At 54.0% G+C, this 24,486-nt stretch overlaps 1 protein-coding gene and 1 long non-coding RNA gene across 2 annotated transcripts; one reads left to right on the top strand and one right to left on the bottom strand.

Annotated features, from left to right (window-relative positions):
* Positions 1-6,285: 6,285 nt before the first annotated feature.
* Positions 6,286-16,408, bottom strand: LOC135970282 (uncharacterized). Its single transcript, XR_010585970.2, has 3 exons — positions 16,278-16,408; positions 10,283-10,640; positions 6,286-7,703 (listed from the first exon to the last, which is right to left on the bottom strand). It is a non-coding gene; the product is annotated as an uncharacterized lncRNA (long non-coding RNA).
* A 924-nt stretch (positions 16,409-17,332) lies between these two features.
* EN2 (engrailed homeobox 2) lies at positions 17,333-24,068 on the top strand. Its single transcript, XM_005551259.4, has 2 exons — positions 17,333-18,354; positions 21,636-24,068. Exons 1-2 carry the CDS (start codon positions 17,667-17,669, stop codon positions 21,950-21,952), a joined length of 1,005 nt encoding a protein of 334 aa, XP_005551316.3. The 5' UTR covers positions 17,333-17,666; the 3' UTR covers positions 21,953-24,068.
* The last annotated feature ends 418 nt before the right edge of the window (positions 24,069-24,486 follow it).

The raw sequence follows: 24,486 nt of genomic DNA on the forward strand, positions 1-24,486 counted from the left end.
TCACAGTGATTTCCACTATGGTGTGCTTGTGATCGTGAGTTCTCATGAGATCTGGCTGTTTGATAAGTGTCCGGGGCTTCGCCTTTCTCTGTCTCTCCTGCTGCCGTGTATGATGTGCCTTGCTTCCCCTTCGCCTTCCACCATGATTGTAAGTGGCCTTAGGCCTTCCCGGACGTGCAGAACTGTGAGTCAATTAAAGCTCTTTCCTTTGTAAACTACCTAGTCTCAGGTAGTTATTTATAACCGTGTGAAAATGGATCAATACATTACCCCACCTCCTTCTGGTTTCCAGTGCCTAAGCCGGTAGCATGTGGGACTCCCGCAATGCTGACCCCGCTCCTTCCCCCTCCCCAGACCCTTCCTCTGTCCTCCACCACCCTCCCTGCTCTGCTTCTCCATCTCCTGCTCCCCTCCCTCCATCTAGCACATCAGTGGGGAAGTCCCCTCCCACCCCCAACTCCCGCTGCACCTGGGAAGGGACAGGACAGGACCCAAACAGAAGAGCGAGCCCCACAAGGCCCCGTCCTGTGCAGGAGGCGTCTGCAGCATGGAACCATTGGAACCACACCCTTCACTCCCCAAATGTGTGGCTCATAAAGAACATGGACACCTGGGCACTGATGCTCTTACAAAACCAATAGACTGTGTTAATTGTAATAGACAAATAAATCAAAGTGATTTCTAATAAAATAATACATAAAAATAAGTGTGTAACAAAGTAACACATACTTCCACATGTAATTGCCCAGGCACGTCTGCACCAGATGATGTAATCACCAGAGAAAGGGACAGCTGGGCGCTCCTAGCCCTCCAATCCCCAGTGGTCCTGTTGGTAGAGATGGGGTTGTCCGAAAGAAGAACCTTTGCTGAAGTTCTAGGAAAGCCCAGCACAGTAATTCCAGGATTCTCCATTGCTTGCATTCATAGCCTAGATCAAAACCACACAAACAGTGCTTTGTAACTGTGACACAGAGAATCTGGTTCCCAGCTCAGAGCATCGTCACCAGCACCCTTCATTCAGAGTCCAGCGAGACATTTCTCGAGGCAGCAACGGGCCTCACTGCACGGCTGTCCCACACATGGCTGGGAAGGGGCCCCTACCCACTAAACGCCAGTGGCATGCCCCCCACCATCGTGGCAATAAGAAGGTCCCTGCAGGATGTGAAGAGGCTCCCTGAATTCAACCTCTGGGCTTATAACCTGGGCTCAAATCCATGTCCTACCACTTCCTTGCCCTGCAAATTGGACAAGTTACATGACCTATTATGTCTCAGCCTCGTTAGCTGAGACAGGGACATACTAATAATCCATCTCTCATGGGGTGTGGAAGGAGTAAGTGAGCAAGGAATACTCTCTGTAAGGGGTTTGGGACTGCGTCTGGCCCATGATGCCTGTTGTGCCATCAGTAAATGTTGGAAATTATCGTCACCATCTCCACCACCTGCACTGTCATTGTTCTCATTCAGGGGTCCCTATCTCACCACGGACTGCTTAGCCAGGAAGCCTCCCTCTACCCTCCCAGGGCTCTGCCACTGCTGAGGCTCACCACTGTGGCTTCTCCTCACCTTCCCTGTCAGCTGAGACCCCTCCCCTGGGTCCCATGCCTCTATGCATGCCCCCTCCTCTCCTTCTCAGTTGCCTACAGGCTCTTCTTCCTACAACAATGGGATGTTCTCCATCTGTGCTGCCCAGGGCCGTACTCTTTGGCCACAGAACGTGCTTCATGAGAATTGGGAGCCGATCTGACGATTTTACTAAGTTTAATAAGTTAAAATATAAACAGTTGCATGGAGCTAATGGCAGTGCCATCAGACAGGGCAGTTCTAAAACTGATCTTTCCTCCATGCTACTTACCTCTCTGCCATTGGAAAACTCTGGGTGGCTTTCTTCTGCCTTTAGGAGAAATAGCAATACAAATAGTGAAGCAGGCCGGGCGCGGTGGCTCATGCCTGTAATCCCAGCACTTTGGGAGGCTGAAGTGGGTGGATTGCCTGAGGTGAGGAGTTTGAGACTAGCCTGGCCAACATGGTGAAACCCCCTCTTCACTAAAAATACAAAAAAAAAAAAAAAAATAGCTGGGTGGTGGACGCCTGTAATCCCAGCTACTCGGGAGGCTGAGGCAGGAGAATTGCTTGAACCCAGGAGGCGGAGGTTGAAGTGAGTCCAGATCATGCTATTGCACTCCAGCCTGGGTGACAAGACCGAGACTCCGTCTCGGGGAAAAAAAAAAAAGTGAGGTTTCCTCTAGCACTTGTCGTGTGCTAGGCATTGTCTATGTGCCTTCTGCATACGGCACATTTAACTCCCCTACAGCCCTGTGAGGGAAGTGCTATGCTCTCTCAATTCACATGTGAGGAAGAAGGAATACAGAGTTTCAGGAACGTGCCACGAAAAGGCCAAGGTCCTTAGCAGGACTTACGAGCCTGCTGGAATCCAGACACTGCCTACCTTCCTGTTAGGGGCTGGCCAGAGATAAGTTGGAGTTTTAATCCCCAATACCTGTGAATGTGACCTTATTTAGAAATAGGATCTTTCCACATGTAATCAAGGTTAGATGAGCTTATTCCGGTGAGCTCTAATGCGATGCGACTTGTGACCTCATAAGAAGACACAGACACACAGAGGAGGCCACTCAGTGATGACAGGGGGCAGGGGGGGACACTGGAGCCATGCAGCTGCGAGCCCAGGACCTCCCAGGACTGATGGAGCCACCAAAACCTGGAATGGACAAGGCAGGATCCTCCCTCAGAGCCTTTGGAGACAGCAGAACCCTGCTGAGCCCTTGATCTTGGCCTTCCAGCCTCCAGACTGTGAGAGAATAAATTCCTGTTATTTCAGCCACCCAGTGTGTAGTACTTTGTTATGGCAGCCATTCACTCCCTGAAGCCACCCACCACACCCTCACCTCACAAAGCAAGGCAGTCAAGCCCTATGCTGACTCCTGACAGTGCACCTCACAGCTCTGTTCCCTGCAAAATTCTTCTTCCCCTCGTTCCCTTCTCTGATGAGCTCAGATCCGTTCTAGGCTAGCAAAACCAACAGAAAGAAAATGTGAGCCACAATGCAATTTTAAGCTTTTTATCAGCCACATGAACACCAGAGACAGATGCAATTAATTTACGTAATATTTTAGTTGACCTGATATATCCAAAATATTATCATTTCAAAAGTAATCAATATACAAATTAACAAGACATTTTACCTCCTTTTTTTTTTTTATTTTGGTACTAAGTCTTCCAATTCCAGCATGCATTTTATACCTCTAGCATCTCTCAACTTGGGCATTGCATTTCCATGGCAAATACTTGACCTGCATTTAGGGTTTATTAAGCTTGCAGGTAAAAAAGTAGATTCACACGCCCAAGTTATTTCAGACATCTTTGGGGATTTCCCAGGAGCTGAATTGAAAATCTGTTTGTAAATTTATATTTACATTAATTAATATTGAAAATTCCATTCTTCAGCCACACTGGGCACATCTTAAGTGCTCAGCACACCTATGGCTGGGGGCCATGCATCCCCAACCCCTCCCAAGTGTTCACAGAGGGATGGATGGGTACAGAAAATGTGGTGAATAAGTGTTGCCTACATACACACAGTGGAATAGTAGACTTAGAAAGGAATGAAAGTCCAACACAGGCTCCAATGCAGCTGAACCTTGAGCATATTATGCTGAGTGAAACAAGCCAAACACAAAAAGACAAATACTATAATACAAGATGCCACTCACATGAGGTTCCGAGAATCATCAAATTCAGAGAAGCAGAAAGTAGAAGGTGGTTGTTTTCTAAGTAATATTCACCCTCCAGATATCAAATTTGCCAAGACAAAAATTTCTGTTTCAGTCTTAGATATAATTATTTTCAATGTAGAAGAAGCCCTGGTAGAACTTGGGTCCTCATAAGTGATATTGGAAAAACTAAAGTCCAAAAGCTGGAACGTTTCTTGGGAGTTCAGGAATCCAAAGTGGTCCTTCAGGAATGAGGAAGTGGGGATGGCTAATGGGTACAAAAAAGTCATTAGAAAGAATGAATAAGATCTACTCTTTGATAGCACAAAGGGTGACTACAGTCAATAATAATTTCGTTGTACATTTAAGAATAACTAAAAGGGTGTAACTGGATTGTTGGCAACACAGAGGATAAGCGCTTAAAGGAATAGATACTCTTATCTTCCATGATGTGATTACTGCACGTGTTCCTGTATCAAAACATGACATCCCACAAATATATACACCTACTATGTACCCATAAATATTAAAAACTAAATTAAAAAAGAAGGTGCATCCCAGGGAGGACAGGGAAGCTGAGAGGCACCAGTAGGTGCTATAGCCCTAGAGAGACAAGGCCCAGAGTCCAGAATGATCAGAGAGATTCCGGTGGAATATCAGAAGACCATGCAGAGTGGTCCCGCGTGGCCACAGTTCAGAGTGTGTGGAGGACACAAGGTTGGAGAAGAGGGAAGGAATCCCAGGGCCTGGCAGGAAAGGCCTTGGATGACTTGGTGTTAGGAGGGCCATGTGGTTGAGGTCAGCGGGTGGGGAGGGGAGGGGAGATGACAGAGTGGAAGTTCAACAGGCCCTGGGTGCTCCGTTCCCAGCTCCTTCACCCGCCATCTGCTCCCCGAGGTACCCTTGTGGAGTGGAGATCAGGAGATAGGCCCACAACCCCTGGTCTACAACTCCAAAATCCAAATGCTTTCAAAATGGGAGGGTATCTTCCTACCTCCTTGGATGGCAGAACCTGACTTGAACAGACATGGGCCCCTTGTGACTGTTACCTGCTTGTTCGGCTTTTCCTGTCTTCACCACAGAACTATTAATGTGTTAGACAGGGCCCTGCTCACACCCCATGGGGTTAGGTGGCACCTGATATGTGCACCACCCAGCCTCTCCAAAATCAAAGAAATCCTGAAACGTGTCTGTGGCCAATAGCTTTGGATGAGAAACTATGGACGTCTAGTATCCACCATACATGATTGTGTAGGAAAAGTCATCCATTCATTTATGAAATCTCATTTAGTGCAGATCCTGGGGGTCCCTAAGACAACCTCCAGAATTTTTACAGTTACACTGTGAGTCATTATGTAGCTTTGTTGCCTGTGGACATCAGCACTGATAGCGGATGGCATGCTCTTCACAGCCAGACACTCACAGGTTTTTTGTTTTTTGTGTTTTGTTTTTCAAATGCCAGTTTCACTTAAGAATGTTCTTGAAGAAGCAGTAAAAAGAATTAGTTTTATTAAAGCTCAGCTCTGGAGCACATGTCTTTTCAATATTCTGGGTGAAGAAATGGGGAGCTGTCATACAGGAGAACAGCAGCCCCCAAGGAAAAGGACGGGCGGGCTACAGCCATGAGCTAACTGAGCCGGCTTTTTCACAGAGCCCCATTTTACATGGAATAGCATCCAACAGACAAATCACGGTTATTGAGACTTAGGTCTTTGGCAGATACTTTCTCAAAAATAAATGAAACGAGCCTGTCATGTTGAGGAAAGTAGTATTTGCCACTAATGGTAAAATGTGAGTTTTCAAGTGAAAATTAAAATTCTTGAAAACTTGTATCCAACACCATGAGCCGGACAACCTCTCAAATTTAAAGAGCTTTCCAATGAGATTAGTGGTGATATTAACAAATGTTATTTTGTGATATTGTTTAAGGAAATAGTTCGACATTTGGAAGACCTGCATAACTCAGTGAACCAATATTTTCCAAATGACCAATATACAGTGGTATGAAATATTTTGCAGGCTGAGGCAGGTGGATTACTTGAGGTCAAGAGTTTGAAACCAGCCTGGCCAACATGGTGAAACCCCATCTCTACCAAAAATTCAAAAAATTAACTGGGTGTGGTGGCGTGCACCTGTAATCCCAGCTACTGGGAAGGCTGAGGCAGGAGAATCGCTTGAACCCAGGAAGCAAGGTTGCAGTGAACTGAGATTGCACCATTGCACTCTAGTGTGGGCGACAGAGAGAGATTCTGTCAAAAAGAAGAGAAGAGAAAGGAAAGGAAAGGAAAGGAAAGGAAAGGAAAGGAAAGGAAAGGAAAGGAAAGGAAAGGAAAGGAAAAGAAAGGGAAGGAAAGGAAAAGAAAGGGAAGGAAAGGAAAAGAAAGGGAAGGGAAGGGAAAGAAAGGAAAGGAAAGGAAAGCAAAGGAAAGGAAAGGAAAAGGGGAAGGGAGGGAAGAAGGAAGGAAGGAAGGAAGGAAGGAAGGAAGGAAGGAAGGAAGGAAGGAAGGAAGGAAGGAAGGAAGAAAATATTTTGTGGCCAAAAGAGCCATTCAAAGTGCAAGATAGATCAATGGATTTTAATGTAATAGAGTATGAAATATTCATTGACATGGTTTCAGATTCCACATTGCAACCAACCTTTAAGAAACCACCATTTGTTGAATTTTGGGGTAATATCAAGGAAAAATATCCACAATTATCTGCCAAGGCTGAAAAATACTCCTCCAGTTTTCAACTACGTATCTGTGACAGACTGCACTTTCTTCATATACCTGAACCAAAATAACGGGCGGCACAAGGAAAAATGAGAATCCAACTATCTTCTATTAATTAAGCCAGATATTAAAGAGCGGTACAAAAATGTAGACCACTCTTCAGACTATTTTTTTTGCTAGGGGGAATAGAATAAATGTTCATTAAAATATGTTAAGTAAACATGAAGTGGGTTTTTATTATCATTGTAAATGAATCAATTAATCAATATATTTAAAACATTACCATTTCAATCTCTAATACTGTGCAAATCACTGGATAGACGTCTAAATCTATCTGTTGCTATATACAAAAGCTCTTTCGGGGGCTCAGTAATTTCTAAGAGCATAAAGCAGTCCTGTGACCAGAAAGTCTGAGAGCACTGGCTTCATGTTACTGTATGCCAGTCCCTTTAGCAGGACTGGGGGTACAGCCAGGAAGATGACAAGGCCCTGCCCTCCGGAAGGTACGTTCTAGATAAGAGACCAATAAAAAACGCACCAACACATTTACAACCGCAAGTAGCCTTAAGTGCTGTGGAGAACACAACTGGATTAGGGAGTCATTTTAGATCGTATGACCTTTCTCTGGGGGACAGTCTGTGCCCAAAGATGCACAGAAAGAATGTACCAGATGAATAAAGAGCCAGGACCAAAGGAAAAGAGCTCCCCTGAGGTGGCCATGGCTTGGAGGCTCAAGAACTGGCAAAACTAGACTTAGAACCTCAGGTAAGGGAAGTGGTGGGTGGATTTCATGGTGCCTTGAAGGACATTGTAAGAATGTGTCTAATTCTCAGTGCACGTGGAAACCACTGGTTTTGACCAAGGATAGGTCTGAGCTGAAGCTTACTCTGTTGTATGGAGAACAGTGAACCACAGGGCACACGTGTGAGGTGGAGAGCTGGTTAAGAGGCCATGCAACCCTGCAGGCGCAGGGGAAAGGGCTTGGGGGCTAGTGGAGGAGGGAGGAGTTTGGGGGAGCTGTGGAACAGATGTGGAGGCAGAGCCAACAGGCCTTGCTAATTGACAGGGGGTGACTCCAGAGAGAAAATGAAGGATCAGGGATGTCTCCTGCGCGGTGGCCAGCTGGATGACTGGGAGAAACTGGGAAGGCGCAGATCAGGGGAGCAGGGGTAGCCGGCTCAGGGGTGCTCTGAAGTGAACACGTGAAATTGAAGATGCCCGTCGGCCTTCCAGTGGAGGCGTCCAAGAGACAGCTGGAGCTGGAAGGAAATGGTGACAGTCGTAAGCACGGTAGATGTGGCGGTGGCGGTGGTGGTGGTTACAGCTGGACCCCTTTGGGCTGGTGGGAAGTGGGGAGGTGAAGGGGCAGGGGGCAGGGGGCAGGGGGAGGTGGAGAAGGAAACCTCAGTCTCACATTTTCACCCTATTCTTGGCTGCCATATTTTCAGGAAGTCCCTCTTGAGGCTGGGACAGAGGATGGGGGACAGTACAGTCCCCCTGAGAGAGTTTATTCACGGAGGCCTGCGGTGGGAGCCAGGGTGCGGCGGAGAGGGCTTCCCACCTCTTCCCCAGCAAGCGGGAGGGAGGCGCGGGGCTGAGGCTGCGCTGCGCCCGCGGAGCTCGCCGCCCGGGTGGACCCGCCCTGTTCAAGCGTGGAGGGGCGCAGGCCGGGTTGGTTGTAGTCGGGTGCGGAGCAGACACGCCACCTCGAGCCGTGGTCACTGGGGATGCATGCCCCTCTTCCCTCCGGGGCCCCTAGAACCTGCTCTCTTCCGCTCCCGGCCGCTCGCCGGCGTTCTTCATTTGGACTTCACCGGTGCTTCATGGGACGCAAGCCCTACCCTAGAGTTCGGTTTTGCAAAAGAGGTCCGGACCCCTCGCTACAGATCCCCTCCCTGGGCCACGGAAGATGAGAGGGGTCACCGAGCCGAGCCGTAATCCTGCGTAACCCCTGACCTCTCTCCTTCCCTGCCCCCACGGCACCCCATCGTCCCCTCCGCCTCTCCGAGGTCCTCCAGAAAACAGCGCAGAAATGTGCAGATGCTTAGGAGACGTGAAGATGCGGGAGAGGCTTAGGAGGCGACGGTTACGCTAGGAGAATTGCTTCCAGGTGCGCTTCTGGAACGCACGGAGATCCCCCGGCGGGGAAGGGGCCGGGACTCGCGTCGCTTAGTGTCTGCTCATCGATTTCCCTCTGAAGAGGGGGCCCAGGGCCTCTGCTGCGGGAGCGGGGAGTCTGTGTGGGTCCCTCCCGGGCACACGTGGGTGTCTGCTCCTTCCTCCCCTCCCCTCCCTTCGCACGCAGAACCTCAGGGAGGCAGCCGAAGACTTGAATTTTGAAAGAGGAACTGGCGGCGCGGGAGCTGTCAATGAGACAGCTACTTAGGAAGTGAGTCCAACCAGCCCGGGAGGCGGTGGAGACCCGCGCCCGGAAGTAACCGGATTAGGTCTCAGGATGTGATCGCCCCCCGGGTCCCGGGGGAGACGCCAAGGACGCGCAAGCGGAGGGCGCGAAGACAACCGGGAGTCAGAGTCACGTATCACTTGGGCTGGGAACGCCTCTGGGCGTTTCGGCGGGGTGGCGGTGGGGGTTAGAGGAGGCCCCTGCGAACCGTGCGGCCCGGGGAGAGCCCACCCATCGCTGAGTCCCGACACCGGCTTTGAAGTTGCTGCAGTGGCTGGGCCCCTCCCCCGTCCGGCCCCGCGCAGCGCGGAGCCGCAGAGTCCAGGCCGTGCCCCAGCTTCGTCGCTAAGCGCTTATTGCAGCGGCTCATTGGACCACGTCGGTGGGGCGATTGCAGCCTCTGATCTGTGAGCTGCAAAGAGCTCCGAGGTTCATTCACAAATCTGCGCTCCAGGCCGTCCCTCCACGCACCCGAGCCGAGTCCTGGGGCCCGGAGAGCCCAGGGTGTTGGGCGCTGCGGAGGAGGCCCAGCTTCTGTCCCTCCCTTCACCTCCCAGCCTGCGAGGGACTTGGGGGAACCGGGAGCAAGTTTTCGCTCCGGAAGAAACGTTCGGAACCAAGGAGTCTGCCTTCTGGATCCCGGTGCCTGTTGGATCCAGGCTTCCCCGGGCCTTCCTTGTCGAAGGGTCCCGACAGGGCCCGAGTCCCCTCCATCCCTAGGAGACAGGAGCTCGGCCAGGGCGCATCACCGGGTCCTGCTCCGAGCCAGAGGACGCAGTGTAGACACCCACCCCCACACCGCCCCTCCAAAGAGCTCCCTCTCCCCTCCGGGCGTCGCTGGGCACAGGGCCGGTCTCTGGGAATCCCCAGTAAAACCATGCTCGCCCAGAGGTTCGCGGCTTCCTCAGAGGGCGGCGCTAGGGAGAGAGAAGGGACCTGATTTCCTCGACCTTCGGAGGAAAAGTGCTCGGGGCCTCCTAGGGATACAGCCCTGGAAGCTCCCCACATCTTAGCTCAGGCCGTGTCGAGGTGGGGAGGAGAGTTAGGAGAGAGGGAGAGGGGCTCTGCCCCCTGCAGAGGCCTCTAATTCTGGAGGAAAAAGACTGGGACACACCCAAGTGAGTGAGCCAAGGCCCGCGCCCCACGCACCTCCACCCACCCCTGGCGGCACACAGCCAGCTCCTGCCGGGCGTGGGCACTCGATCAAGGGAGCAAGCGGAAGGAAAATCCAGCTGGGGGCTCCCCCACCGATACAACTGCCCCGCAGTCCAGCTTCTGGATTCCCGGGAGATGTGGAGAGCCCGGGGCCGGCTCCCGCTCCTCAGAGCAGATGGGACTGCCGTCGGTGCCTGGAATGCGCCTGCACCCTGTCCCTCGGACCCGCGGGGGACCCGTGTTCCGCGATCCCCCCTTCTCACCCTAGTCTGCCCCTACCTGCACCCCACCGGCGAGTCAGCCAGCGCGAGGCGCCTCCTTCCCCGGGGAGGGAGCTCCCCTCCGCGCAGACCCGCATTGCCCTTCTTTTCACTCGGTTTTGTTTTCCAGGAGTAGTTTCTGCAGAAAGGAGAATTCTCCTACGGGCAGAAGGGCTCCCAGCCTGCAGTCAGCTCAGCCTCGGACCCTGGGAGTTGCTCACCACTCTGCGGATCTTGATCCGAAATCCTTTCTGGCCGGCGACTGCGGAGAGTGTCCTCGTAGCGAGGTTTTCAATCGAAGGAGCCTGGGCTCCACATTTCGTCTTCAAGCCTGAGCTTTCAGGGCTGTTTTGCACGAGGTGCAGCTGAACTTGTGTCTGCAAACAAGACAGAAAACCCTAAGTGCCGCCCAACCTTCCTCGTTTGAGGAACCCGCACTTTGCCCTGGGAGCACGCCCAGCGCCTTAGTACCAAACTTTCTGGCCGGGCTGAGAGTCCCCTTCCCCCTAGGCGCGGCCCCCTAACATCTGTAACCCAAAGGTTGCGCAGCGGCCAAAATTAGTCCTGGCAGTACGAACAGAGAACAAACAGCAGGCAGTGAATGAGAACAGCTCGCATTTCTCCTTCCTGGTAGATGGGGAGGTGTAAATCCCAAGGAATTCTAGGGCATTCGCTCCATACGTGGGAAACCTTAGCGCGTATCCCGTTTCTTTCTCCTAGCCTGTGTTAATGCCCCAAATGGTGTCGAGTTGCTCAACTTTGCCGTCATCACAGAGGCTGTTGTGTCTTAGGGGATTAACTGATGTGAGACACACAAAACCCTGCAACTCCATAACATAAACTACAACACAGCCTTTCTAAACTCACTCTATTTGAGTGAGTTTCTAGAGGAAAAGAGGATTTTTTTAGAGGAGAAACAGAGCACTTCCATAATGTGCCTTAACTGAGAAATCTTGTTCTACTGCTTTCCTTTAAGTGGAGCCAGAAGTGCTGGGATGAGAGGGAAAGGATGGGAGTGTGTCCAAAGGTGGACAGCAGGTCCCCATCCCTGGTGGGAGTGAGACTGCACAGCATCCCCGGGAAAGGTGGTTTGGGCCTTGGACAAGGCTAGAGGCAAGAGTCCATGATGCAGGGGTGACACAGTGCCCCTCCGCGTGTGAGTCCACGAAGGTCACTACTGAGGCTTTGTGCTTGTAAAAGGTCGCCACGCTTCACACAAGCTTCTATACTCAACACAGGGATTGATTGGGTACAGGGATCCCCCCATACCATACATGTAAGCACGTATGTCAATTAAAGATGCTCGTGCTAAAGAAATGGCCAACTTTGTTGAACTCAGAGGAACTGATCATTTAAGTAGAGGAAATGTTTGAATTTAATTTGCAATTTAGTTGCCTTTTTATATAAAACTATATATCTTTATATAGTTATATTTGATAAATGAAAAATCAATTCATGACTTTAGCTTAAACATATGTTTTCAAAAATACATTTCCCCCAACTTATATAAATTAATTGAGTTCTCCCGCTTAAGCATGATTCAGTTGTGATAGTTAAGAGTGGGGGTGATTGTTTAGATATTTTCTTTCTCATGTGAAATCTAGACTAATGAATTATCATCTAACAAGCTCTAGGTAGTTTGGCTGGGCTGGATCCAGATAGTTTGAGTTAAATCTAGATTGTACTTGCCTAATATTCTGTAAATCTCTAACTACGGAAATCCTATTTCCAAAAATGCTGGGAAGTCACTGTATAGGAGTTTAAGCTACACTAGCCTCTCTGTGATTACCTGTAGCCTTTGGGGAAAGAAGAGAAGAGAAGAAAACGTCAGGCTCTGGGAGGTGGGACTGGTGTTTCAGGGGTTTCTTTTGAACATCTTGTTTTCTTTCCAAAGGTCAAAAGGAAGATGGTGGATACATACTAGAATTTCCTCCATCTGTGAATGGTTGCAAGGCTGGAGAAGGTGGCTAATGTATTTCAAGGCTCATTATCCTTTTCTGTGTTTTCCTTCCTGTTTGGTATGCTTAGCTAGCTCAAGCCATGGGTGCCATTCTTCAAATTCCTTTGCCAAACTAATTTTACTTATTTGACTGGATTATTTGAGAGGTGCCACTTTCTTCTGGGTTGCTGCGATTTTGAGGGGGCATTTTCATAAGAATCCAGGCATTAGGTGGTGAAACAGTCTGTGCTCCCAAACCTGCCCCTCCCAGGGTTCCCGGAAGACTCCAGAGTGCAGGCCTGTTTGGGGAGTCTCAGGTGTGCCTTGAGTGGAAGTGGGCCCACCTTCCACAGGAGTCCAAATTTTATTAAGAACAGCAGTCAAACAGGGTAAGAGAGCAGGCAGGGAGCTGCCAAGGAAAGGTGATTCCTGGGAAGACGGAAGACAGGTCACCCAGAATGAGGCTCCCCTGGCGCTGGAGAGCCGAAATGGGGAGCGGGTACAGAGGACCTGGTTTAGGTGTGGGGGTTGCTAGCACAAGTAGAGCCATCCTTCAGATTCTCCTTCAGAAGTGACTGCTTTCCAGAGAAACCAGGTGAGGGACAGTTTCTGCATCTTTAGACGCCAGCTCTGGAGATCTGCCCACCGGCCCCCAGCTGCCCCCCTCCCCGGGCGAGCCTCGGCTAAGTATCAAGCAGGACAGAAGAGTGGTCCCCAGTGGGCGCCTGGCCCACTCTGCTTCCCCAACGCCCAGGGAGCTTTGGCTCAGCACAGGCGCTTCTCCAGCGATCCGGGCAGAACCAGGACGTGCAATGCGCCCGCCCACCCCCTCCCCGGCCGAGCTTCTGTCGGCGCCAACCCACCCACCAGGCTCTGCCCGCGCCACGCGCGCCCCTGGCGGGCCTGAAGCGGGGAAAGGCGAAGCGCTGGGCATGCGAGGGCCTGTGCACCCCAGTTCCTACGACGCTCCCGGCCCTTTCCAGGCCCGCCGCTGCCGCATTTAACCCCTCCCTTCCGGGGGTTATTCGGAAAAAGTCCCAGACCCTAGACCCAGCCTCCCAGAACCGGTCCCTGAGCTCGCCCGGTGGGCCTGTAGGCGGGTCCTCCTTTGCTCAGAGGTGAGCGCAGACACGCAACGTCTGCGCCGGTTGGCCCCGCCCGCCCCACCCCTGCTCCCCGCGTCCCTTCGTTTCGGCCTTTGTCTGCGGGCAGGCCGGGTCGGAGCGTCAGCACCAGGAGCCGAGGGTGGCTCTCTGCTCGCCCGGGGGAAGGTGTTTCTCTCCTGTCGGCCCCAATTCCCCGCCCGGCGCCTGGGGCCTGGCCCTGCGGGGCTCGGCTCCTGGCCGGGGGCGCAGAGCTGGCCCGGCCTGCTTTGGCTGGGGTGGAGATCTCGCTCTCAGGGATTGTTGGGCGTCTCTGCCCCGCGAGTAACTAGACCGCCGCGAGCGAATGGCTCTCACTGAGTCCATTTTTCCAAGTGTCACCACGTCAACCTAGAGAAGCGAGGCGAGTGAGGGGATGCAGAGGGTCCGGAAAAGTCTCCCTTCTCTGGCCTCGTTTTCGGATAAAAACGGGAGCCTAGCTCGGCAGCCGGGCGCCCGGTGTCTCCGGGGCGCTTCACCGAGGTTTTGTTTGCAAAACTAGCGTCCCTGTCCTGAGGCGCACGGCATCTGGAATCTGCTTTCCTGCTCGCCCTCTCTGAGGCCCGTCTTTGTGCAGCGAGCCTGGGAAATATGGAGGACCGTCCTCCGCAAGCGGGTGTTGCGGGCGCTCTCCGATTCCCGGGTGAGGCTAGAAGGAAAACGGGGTTCCTGGGCCAAAGCCTCACTTTCCTTCCCGGGAGAAACAAATGTCCGGTGAGGGCTAGTCTGATCCGTATAGAAAGGCCGACCTTGAGGGCGGCGGTCGTTCGGGGGAGAAAGCGGAGGCGCTGGGCTCGCGGGCGCGCTGCAGCCGGGGCTGGCATAGCGGAGGAGAGACACGCCACTGCCCCGCATCACCAGAAAACGCGAGGCGCCGTCCCAGCTGCAGCAGGGTCTCACGCGCGCTTCTCGAAGCTTCCTGAAACACCTTGCGGAGAGTTCCGTGTGTATGGAACTTAGCACCGCCCAGCCCCTGGGCAGCTCAACTTTCGGCAGCCCCATCCCAGCTTCCCCGGCCCTTTGAACGGTGACCCCTCTCAACGCTTTCCCAGAGTTGTTTCGTGTTTGGGTCCACTTTGGGGGCCAGGTACCCTTTAGTTATCTCTCTCTTCATTTATTTATCTTTCTCCTTTTCCTCCCTCCACCTCTCACCCTCCTCCTTTCCACAACAGCGACCCACGAATTCCTCTTCTTCCTCCAGCCAACCCCACGGCCCAGCCGGCAGACCCTGCGCGGCCAGGTCTCCGCCCACCGGCCCGCCAGGCGCCCCGGAGGTGACGCTCTGTTCCCAGAGTCTCTGTTGCAGCCACGAATTGGGGTCTGCGTCGCAGGAAAGCACAGGGCTGAAGCCCAGCGTCTTGGGGCCATTTATACCGAGGCAGTCAGAGGCAAAGAGTCCTATGAATTCAGAAAATACTTCTCAGGAAGCCGCCTAATTGGCTTTCATGGGACAGGAGGAGCCATTAACCTGGGATGGTTTTGCAGGAAGCAAAACAGCTCAGAGCCGCTCCTCCCCCAACACCATGTTCAGGAGACCCAAAGTCACTGGACCCTCCCTTTCCTGACTGGTGATCATCAGGGTTTCCAGAGTTGCGGAAAATTCTCCCCCCAGAAAACCAAGTAAGTGTCAATAAGACGTCCCACAAACTCTCACCAGCCCTATTTTCCTGGGGGCAGGTAGACTGTGGAGTTTGATTTTTTTGAGACTCGGGGAGGACCCCTGGCAGGGTGTGTGCCTAGTCAGAACATTTGGTAAGGACTCCTCCAATGAAGAAAAAGTGGAGGAATCCAGCCCCAGCGAGAACAGGCTTCCCCACCCTGCCCTAGACACACAGGACAGACGGCACACTCTGACCAGAGTCACCTCCAGTGACCAGGAGGCCAGCCCAGCACCTCCTCCCCCACCACTCCCCTCCTGGCTGGGGGTAATTTTCCTGAGAGCAGGCTGTGGGAACTGTTGTTTCTCATCTCAGCCCCGCCAGCACTCTGAAGCCTGCAGACTAAGGACAGCACCTGGGATGGACCCCGGGAAGGGAGCTTCGCAAGGCCAGGGCACAACCTTAAGGCCTCCAGGGGGCCTGGCAGGCCACACTGCCTCGGAGATGCTTGCCCTGACTCCCCAGGTTCACTCAGGGCCTGGCAGCTCCCCACTGGCTGCCTGTGCGGGGGTCTGGGCTGCTGAGCACCCTGCAGCTGCCCAAGGCCAATCAGCCCTAGGGTGTCCATGCCAGGCTGCGGCCTCCCCACCTCCCCTGCCCTGAGGGTACTTATGGCATGCAAACGCTCCCACACCCCCAGAGCTGCCCTATCGGATGTTTCCAGGAATTCACACATTTCCATAAAAATGCATTTTAGATGATGGACAGGTGAGCCTGGGGTAACAACGGGTGTTTGGTGGGTAGAGAAGAGCAAATGGGAAGGAGCCCAAGGGAGAGGGGGAAGAGAAGAGGAAACAGAACTTCCATTTGGACATTCTGACAACAGCTGGAAGGAAAGTCTAGAAAAGATGAAGAGAGAGGAGGGGAGAAACCAACTGGGGCTCCCACCCTTGCCATTGGATTCCTAATACTCCTTTCAAATGGGCCCTGCTGTCCTGCAAAATTAGTTTAAAGGATTTTAAAACAAAGAAAATGAGATGACCGGTCTGGGAGCTCCTCAACCAGAGTAAAGAAGTTAGAGGGGGGCGGGCGACTTGGTTTTGAAGTCTTAGCTGAACCGTCACCCCTCTCCTCCTTGGCAAAAAGGATTCCCTTAGAACCTCCGAGGCTCCTGGATTTCTCCCTTCGCAAACGGAGCCGCACACTGCATTCCCCGCTCTTCCGGATTGCTATGCATGTTTCATGAGGGTCGCTGTCCCCGGGTGGAATGCGGCCGTATGCACGCGCCTCCCTGCACACGCACACGCACACACACGCACACACACGCACACTTACAATAAGTGTCTGCAGGAGGAGTGTCCTGCGCGCCAGCTCTGCGTTTAAGACAGGAAGCTGCCGGGTTACCGAGTCAAATGGGAGTGACACTATTCCTCTCCATCAGCAAGGAAAGCGGACCACAAAAGTCCCTTTGTATCTCGGCAGCTCATTTAATATTATTTATGCATTTTGTGCAAGGAATTGTGGGATTTCATCCCACGGTAAACAATATGGAAATGTTAAAAATAGCGATCTTCCTGTGCGTGCCCACCTACACGCCCCGGGGTGACCTGGCGGGGCTGTCGCGGGGTGACTCAGATCCCTGAACCGCGAAGCGACAGGGAAAGCGCAGGCGAGTGCAGGAGACGCGGTCGGGGGTCTCTCCGGGTTCCCGGGCTCCCGCACCCGGAGCGGGGGGACGCGGCCGCTTTAAGGGGGGGAGGGGCGGCGGGCGGCTCCTGTCACCCAGCGGCGGCCGGAGCATCACGTGGGCGCGCGGCGCCGCGGCCATTGGCCCGAGGCACGTGTCCAGGAGACCGGCCTGCGACGTCACTCGAGGGGGCTCTGTTAAAAATAAGAACAAAAATCCAGAGTGAAAGTGTCTCAGGTTGCGCCGAGTGGCCTGGAAATTTCCGAGCCCGCGCGGAGGCCGAGGCGGCGAGGGCGGCGGACGGCCGGGGAGCGCGGGCGGCCCAGCCCGGCCCGGCCCGGCCCTGGCCTCGCGTCTCTCACCCATGCGACTCGGGCTGCGGAGCTCCGCGGGGCTCGGCGGGGGCGCGGCCGCACGCCGGTGGGGCGCCCCGGCCCGCAGCGGGGCGGCGGCCGCGCGGAGGGGGCCTCCATGTGCGTGCGGGAGGTGGCGGGCGCGCTGACCGCGGGCGCCCCGCACCCTCGAGGGCCGGCTGGGGCGCGCGGGCGGGGACGGCCGGGCGGCGGCGGCGGCCGGAGCCGGCCCGGGCGGGCGTGAGCGCCGGAGAGTGCGCTGCCTGCATGCGCGCAGCTCTCGTCCCGGGCGGCCCAGGCGGCGGCGCCGGAGCCCGAGGCGGCCGGACGCGGAGAGGAGCGCTGAGCCCGGGAGGCGGCCCGCGTCCCCGCCGGACCACTGCGACTGTCTAGAGCCTGGCCGCGCGGCGAAGTCGAGGACTTGGCTCTGTTGAATCTCCCGGCGTCTGGGCGAGCCGCGCGGCTCTTGGTGTTTCTAACCCAGTTCGTGGATTCAAACGTGGCTCCCCGCCGAGCGCGGCCGGCGACTTGTAGGACCCCAGCCCTGGCCGCGGCCGCCGCGCAAGCCCTCGGAAGACTCGGCGGGGTGGGGGCGCGGGGGTCTGCGTGTGCACCGCGGGAGGGCCGAAGGCTGATTTGGAAGGGCGTCCCCGGAGAACCAGTCTGGGATTTACTGTGAACAGCATGGAGGAGAATGACCCCAAGCCCGGCGAAGCGGCGGCGGCGGTGGAGGGACAGCGGCAGCCGGAATCCAGCCCCGGCGGCGGCTCGGGCGGCAGCGGCGGCGGTAGCAGCCCGGGCGAAGCGGACACCGGGCGCCGGCGGGCTCTGATGCTGCCCGCGGTCCTGCAGGCGCCCGGCAACCACCAGCACCCGCACCGCATCACCAACTTCTTCATCGACAACATCCTGCGGCCCGAGTTCGGCCGGCGAAAGGACGCGGGGACCTGCTGTGCGGGTGCGGGAGGAGGAAGGGGCGGCGGAGCCGGCGGCGAAGGCGGCGCGAGCGGTGCAGAGGGAGGCGGCGGCGCCGGCGGCTCGGAGCAGCTCTTGGGGTCCGGCTCCCAAGAGCCCCGGCAGAACCCGCCGTGCACGCCCGGCTCGGGCGGGCCGCTCCCAGCCGCCGGCAGCGACTCTCCGGGTGACGGGGAAGGCGGCTCCAAGACGCTCTCGCTGCATGGTGGCGCCAAGAAAGGCAGCGACCCCGGCGGCCCCCTGGACGGGGCGCTCAAGGCCCGCGGCTTGGGCGGCGGCGACCTGTCGGTGAGCTCGGACTCGGACAGCTCGCAAGCCGGCGCCAACCTGGGCGCGCAGCCCATGCTCTGGCCGGCGTGGGTCTACTGTACGCGCTACTCGGACCGGCCTTCTTCAGGTGAGCCCGCGGGGACCACGCGTCCCAGCCCGCCGTGGGGAGGTCCGCGGAGCTGGGGGGCGGTGCTGGCGCGGGAACTTACCGGGAGGAAAACATCTCGAACCTCCCCCGCACACACGCACAAAGACTCACGCGACATTGTGTGAAGCTGACGCCTGCCGGGGCAGCGGCCAGCCGTCCAGCGGCAGGACTGATTCGCTAGGGAGCACAGACTTCTTAGCACCGTAGAAGGGACCTCCTTTCTTTCTCTGTCTCTCTCTCTCCTTACTCTCTCTGTCTCCCGTCTCTCTCTTCCACCCCGCCTTAGGGCATCTGTTCCCAGCCCGTAACCCATGTCTCCCCCACTGTAGTGTTTTTGGTGGGAACGGGGTGGCTGGAAGATGGGCCCGGAAGTGCACACTCTCAACCCCTTCCCTGCGATCTTTCAACTCAGGCCAGGCCCGGGATGCATGCCCCAGCCCACCCCAGACTCGTCCTACCGTTCGGTTATCCCGGCTGTGCTCGGGGAAGAAAAGGCGAGGCCCTTTGCTGCTCTGCCTTCTGCCCCTCGGGCCTGCGCTGACCGGTGGGACGCAGGAGGACACACACAGGGAAGGAGGAAAATAAAGGCGCCCTTTTCCCTTGGCTCCACTTTATTTGCCAACGGCAGCCCCCAGTGGTGGGGCTCAGCCCCCTTCCTGCACACAGCGAGGACAAGGGAGGCAGCCGTCCTTCCCTGCACCTGCCATCCCCAAATAGGAAGGACCTTCTCTCCAGGTTTCCTGGGGGCTGCTGATAGGAAAGAGGCAGCATTCGCAGGGGCCGTGCAGAGATGCTGGCTGTGTTTTTCATAGATCTGGGATTTTAAAAAACTAAGTCCATGTCCTTGTAGAAATCATCAACTGCATTCCATGCGGGTCTGCGGCTGGGAACCGCCATTAGGAGTGGGCTGTTTGACCCCAAGCTGGCAGCGGATCCCCGCTGCCCCCAAACCCTCAACTATTTTGCGGGGGTCATTGGTCCAGATCATCGCAGGAGTGAGCCAGCCCTTCGGCCGCCATCCCGCAGAAATATGCGTGCATATTTCTGATGAAATTCAGATTTCTCCAGCTAGATCTGAAATTTGCTCCATTGTTCTCGTCTTCCTCCTTTGTTAATATTTAATTAACATACAGGCTCACAATGCCGGGCGAGGAGCCTCGGCCGGGCTTTGTGAGGCGCCGGAGTTCGCCGAGCCAGCCCCCAACGGCCCAGGAGCTGGGCAGCACCGCCTGGCCCAGCCCAGTCCAAGTCGCCTATCTTCATGGGCTTTAAAATATCCCTGCAAGATAATGTTTCTGTTCTTTGGCTTCTCCGAAAGAAAGGGCAGAGAGAGTTTTCTTGGGGAGGTTTGATTCTGTTTCTGAGACTCCTAAGTATTTGTCTTTTGAAAGAAAATCAACAACAAAAAAAGGGAACTAAAAATTTTTATTTTAGGGAAATTTCTTTCTATAAAATGGTGTCTTTTTGAGGGTTGATTCATGGGTGCATTAACAAGAGCCCCAGGACCGGAAGAGTTTGGGGGTAGGGCACACACTTCTCTGGGGAAGGGAGTGGTTGGAGACCCAGACAGAGGCGGGCTCGGGGAGCAGGAGGCTGAAGCCTCTCCTGGAGCCGTGTGCCCCATCCCCCAACACCATTCCGGAGAGCCAACTCCATCCCCAAATCTGCACCTACCCCCGCCAAAGCCAGGCCCACTGGCGTGGAGCCCTGGGCTTACAGCAAGACTCTCACTGAGTGTGTGTGTGCACTGGGGTGGGTGCTCTCATGGGTGGTCAGCCTGCCTGTGGGTTGCTTTAAAAGCTACCCTTGGTGCCCTCCTGGTGATGCCCACAGATCCTCTTTCTCCAGGCCCGGCTCCTGGGGAGAGCACAAGGCTCAGTTAGCCGTGAGGGAGTGCTTGGTGTTCACCCTGAGCCTCCAGTTGGTCTCCCACCTCTTGCTGGGCACAGCCCCAGCACTCTAGTTGACTCTCCTGACCTGGGCAGGGTGCAGTCCCAGGGCCTCCAATGAGATCCACATTCCTCTTCTCTTCAGGGTGCCCGGCAGCTCTCTGGCCCTGAAGGGTGGGGGGCCCCGGCCTTCTCCAGCTGCAGGGACCTGTGATGAAGCTGGGGCCAGATGCTCCCTAAAGCCCATTCATATACCGCACAAATTGAAACCCAGAGGCGAGGTCACCACTCCCTGCCCATGGCCTTGCTCCCTTCTTCCCCCACAGGGAACACCAGGGGGTTGAGCCTCTTAACACCAAAAAGAAACTGATTATACTTCCCTCCTTCTGCTCTCCTCCCTCTGCTCTTTCCCCACGGATAGCAGGTCCTAGGAGCCTTAGATCGACCCTTCCCAAAACCTGGGGTAGGTCCATAGGGAGGAGGCCAGGGCAGCTTCAGAAGTCTGAATCCCAGTGGGGAGGCACAGTGGGGAGGGTCAGAAGTGTGGACCTGGCCAAGGTCAGCTGGGCCACCCTGTTGTCCCCAGTGAAGAAGTCCCATGTCTGGGGAAAGGGAGGTGCAGTCAACACCCTTGCAGACCCAGGTCTCTCCTGGACAGGAAACCTGGGAGATTTCCAGTGGGTGATGAAGGACTCACAGTAGCTCGGTGCCCCTCCCGACCCAAGAGGGAAGTGCATGCACCCACTCTTCCTTATAAGAATGAACTTGGGCCCACAGAGCCCTTGGCTGGGAGTCATAGAGGAGCTTGGGTGGAGGCAGACACTCTGGGCCCCTCCTGTCCTCAGGGCCCACCTGCCCCTGATTCCTACAGCCCCTGGCACCCTGTGGGGTATCCCCATGAGGGTCCCCATCACAACCCTCAGGGTGCCTCCTGCTTCTGTGACCACCCTGCAGCCTTTCCCAGGCTTCCCTCCAACCCTCTCTCCCAGCACCTACCCCCATCCCTGTTCTCGAACAGAGCCTCAGAAAGGGCTAGGAAAAACCAGGCCAGAAAGTTCAGGGAGTTTTGCTTACATCCAGGAGTTTTACTTTTATCTAGAGGTCCCTCGTTTGTCGTCTGTGGTCAGCCTGTCGACTAGGCCTGCCCCATAGCCCCATTTACATCACACCCCGTCCTCCCTCACCAAGTGGTGGAGGTCCACGCTGAGCCGATGCCCAGCCCGAAGTCCAGCCCCACATCTGGCCATTCAGCCTCCAGTGGCCTTGGACAAGTCACTTCCTCTCTTGGGGTCTCAGAATCCTTACCCGGTGCCTACTGGGTGGCACACGTCTGGGTAACCTGACTTCTCTCTGTCCACCACATCTACCCAGGTCCCAGGTCTCGAAAACCAAAGAAGAAGAACCCGAACAAAGAGGACAAGCGGCCGCGCACGGCCTTTACCGCGGAGCAGCTGCAGAGGCTCAAGGCCGAGTTCCAGACCAACAGGTACCTGACAGAGCAGCGGCGCCAGAGCCTGGCGCAGGAGCTCAGCCTCAACGAGTCACAGATCAAGATTTGGTTCCAGAACAAGCGCGCCAAGATCAAGAAGGCCACGGGCAACAAGAACACGCTGGCCGTGCACCTCATGGCACAGGGCTTGTACAACCACTCCACCACGGCCAAGGAGGGCAAGTCGGACAGCGAGTAAGGCGGGGGGCATGGAGGCCAGGTCTCAGTCCGCGCTAAACAATGCAATAATTTAAAATCATAAAGGGCCAGTGTATAAAGATTATACCAGCATTAATAGTGAAAATATCGTGTATTAGCTAAGGTTCTGCAATATTCTATGTATATATAATTTACAAGTGGTATAAAATCCAAAATATCTGACTATAAAATATTTTTGTTTTTTGTGTTTATGAGATTATGCTAATTTTATGGGTTTTTTTTCTTTTTTTGCGAAGGGGGCTGCTTAGGGTTTCATCTTTTTTTAATCCCCTAAGCTACATTATATGACATTGGACACTTTTTTATTATTTCAAAAGAAGAAAAAATTAAAACAACTTGCTGAAGTCCAAAGATTTTTTATTGCTGCATTTCACACAACTGTGAACCGAATAAATAGCTCCTATTTGGTCTATGACTTCTGCCACTTTGTTTGTGTTGGCTTGGTGAGGACACCAGGAGGGGCCCACACCTCAAGCCTGGGCCAGCCACCTCAAGACCTTGGGGAGCTTAGGGGACCTGGTGGGGGAGAGGGGACTTCCAGGGTCCTTGGGCCAGTTCTGGGATTTGGCCCTGGGAAGCAGCCGAGCGTATCCCAGGCCTGCCCTGGGAAGTCGGCTCCATGCTCACCAGCAGCCGCCCAGGCCCACAGCCTCACCCAGCTCCCTCTCCTCACCCTCCTGCCGTCTAACTCCCTCTCCTCCTTCTCCTCATCCACCTTTCTCCTCCTCCTTCCTCCTCTTTCCTCTTGCTCCTCCTTTCTTCTTCTTTTTCTTCTTCTTCTCCTCCTCCTCCCTTCTCCTCATTCCTTCCTCCTCCTCCTCTTTTCTCCTCCTCCTCCTCACCAAGGCCCAACCATGTGCGTACATCGTCTGTGTCTGTGGTCTGTGTCGCTGTCCCCAGTCCCACTGCAGCCCTGCCACAGGCCTAACCCTCATGCCCTGGGCACTGCCTCCATGCAGAAGCGCTTCGACGTTCTGGGGCTAAAGGCCTGGGGCATGTGGCCTAAAGCCCACGAGCGGTGGGGCGACCCTCCTTTTGGCTTGGCCCCAGGAATTTCCTGTGGCTCCATCAGCCACCCTGGGTGCCAGCCAGGGTCCCAGAAATGAGGCCATGGCTCGCTGTTTCTGGGCACGCAGATGGCTCTGTAGAGGGAGATGGCATCATCTTCCTTTCCTTTTTCTTCCCTGTTTTTTTTTTTTTTTCATTTTTTCCTTTATTTTTTTCTTTTCTTGGAGTGGCTGCTTCTGCTATAGAGAACATTCTTCCAAGATAAATATGTGTGTTTACACATATGTCTGTACGCATGTGAACACACACACACACCAGGCGTGTTTGAGTCTACAGTTCTGGAACGTGGCTATCTTGTCTTTCAAAAGAACTCAGAATCCTCCAGGATCTAGAGGAAGGAAGAAAATGTGTAAATAATCATTTCTTATCACCTTTTGTCTTTTCTTGTTTTCTAAAGTATACATTTTATTTTTGAAGGTGTGGTACAGTGTAAATTAAATATATTCCATATATTTCCCACCAAGTACCTATATATATATATAAACAAACACATTATATATAACTCCACACTGTCTTCTGTTTAGTGTATGGGGAAAGACCAGTCCAACTGTCCATCTGTGGCTGGGACAGCACAGGGGGTGTGCCCATGGCTGAGCTGGGAGTCCCAGTGGTCTCCCTGAGGACTGAGGGTGAACTTCTCTCTTTGCCTTAAACCTCTTCATTTCATTGCAGTAATAGTTTTACTTTGTACATAATAGCGTAAACCTTTTTAAAAAGGAAAGTATAAAAACAAAAGTTGTAATTTAAAAGTCTGTGAATAACCATCTGCTGCTTAGGAAACTCAATGAAATGACATGCCTTTTTAGCAGAAAGCAAAGTTGGTTTCTGTTTTTGTTTTCTTTTGTTGTTCTAGTTTATAAAACGTGCATTTTACAGTTCCAGTATCAAATATTTATAATCTTATGAGAAATGAATGAATGTTTCTATTTACAACTGTGGTTATCAAAATTGTGAACACCCCCCGCATTTTTGTGTGTTTAAATTCTTGAAGGTTACATTAAATAAAACAAAACCTCTTTATTATAAAATACTGAAGGTCCCAGGTGGAATGATGAGTTTTCTAAGCATGTCTGAGTGCAGAGGAACTGCCTAGGCATCCTCCCCCGTACTCAGGCACTCATGGCCTTCGCCCCACCTCAGAGCAGGTGCCAGGTGCCTACCTTTGTATCGAGAGGTGATTATTATTTTTTTTTAAATGAGACAGTTTGGATATGTCACATATGAGCACAGAATAACCAAAATAATTTAAGTACACATTTTGTTACCACGAGGAAGTGTTCAAAACTACGGTGCTATTCCAGTGACTACATTTTTTTAAATTTTGCAAAGTTCAACAGGTCTCCCTCCGGCTGGGTGCTCACTGGCCCTGCCACCCCCGCTGGGCCGAGGTGCTTCCCCCTGGGGACAGGAACTTTTTACTCCACTGAGACAAAGAGAGTTTCCTTT

The sequence above is a fragment of the Macaca fascicularis genome, chromosome 3, assembly GCF_037993035.2.
Source record: "Macaca fascicularis isolate 582-1 chromosome 3, T2T-MFA8v1.1".
Taxonomy (NCBI): domain Eukaryota; kingdom Metazoa; phylum Chordata; class Mammalia; order Primates; family Cercopithecidae; genus Macaca; species Macaca fascicularis.

Coding starts and splice junctions, on each gene's coding strand:
- EN2 (XM_005551259.4), top strand. CDS start 17,667: ATGGAGGAGAATGACCCCAAGCCCGGCGAAGCGGCGGCGGCGGTGGAG. Junction 18,355..21,635: donor CTCGGACCGGCCTTCTTCAG/GTGAGCCCGCGG, acceptor ACATCTACCCAG/GTCCCAGGTCTCGAAAACCA.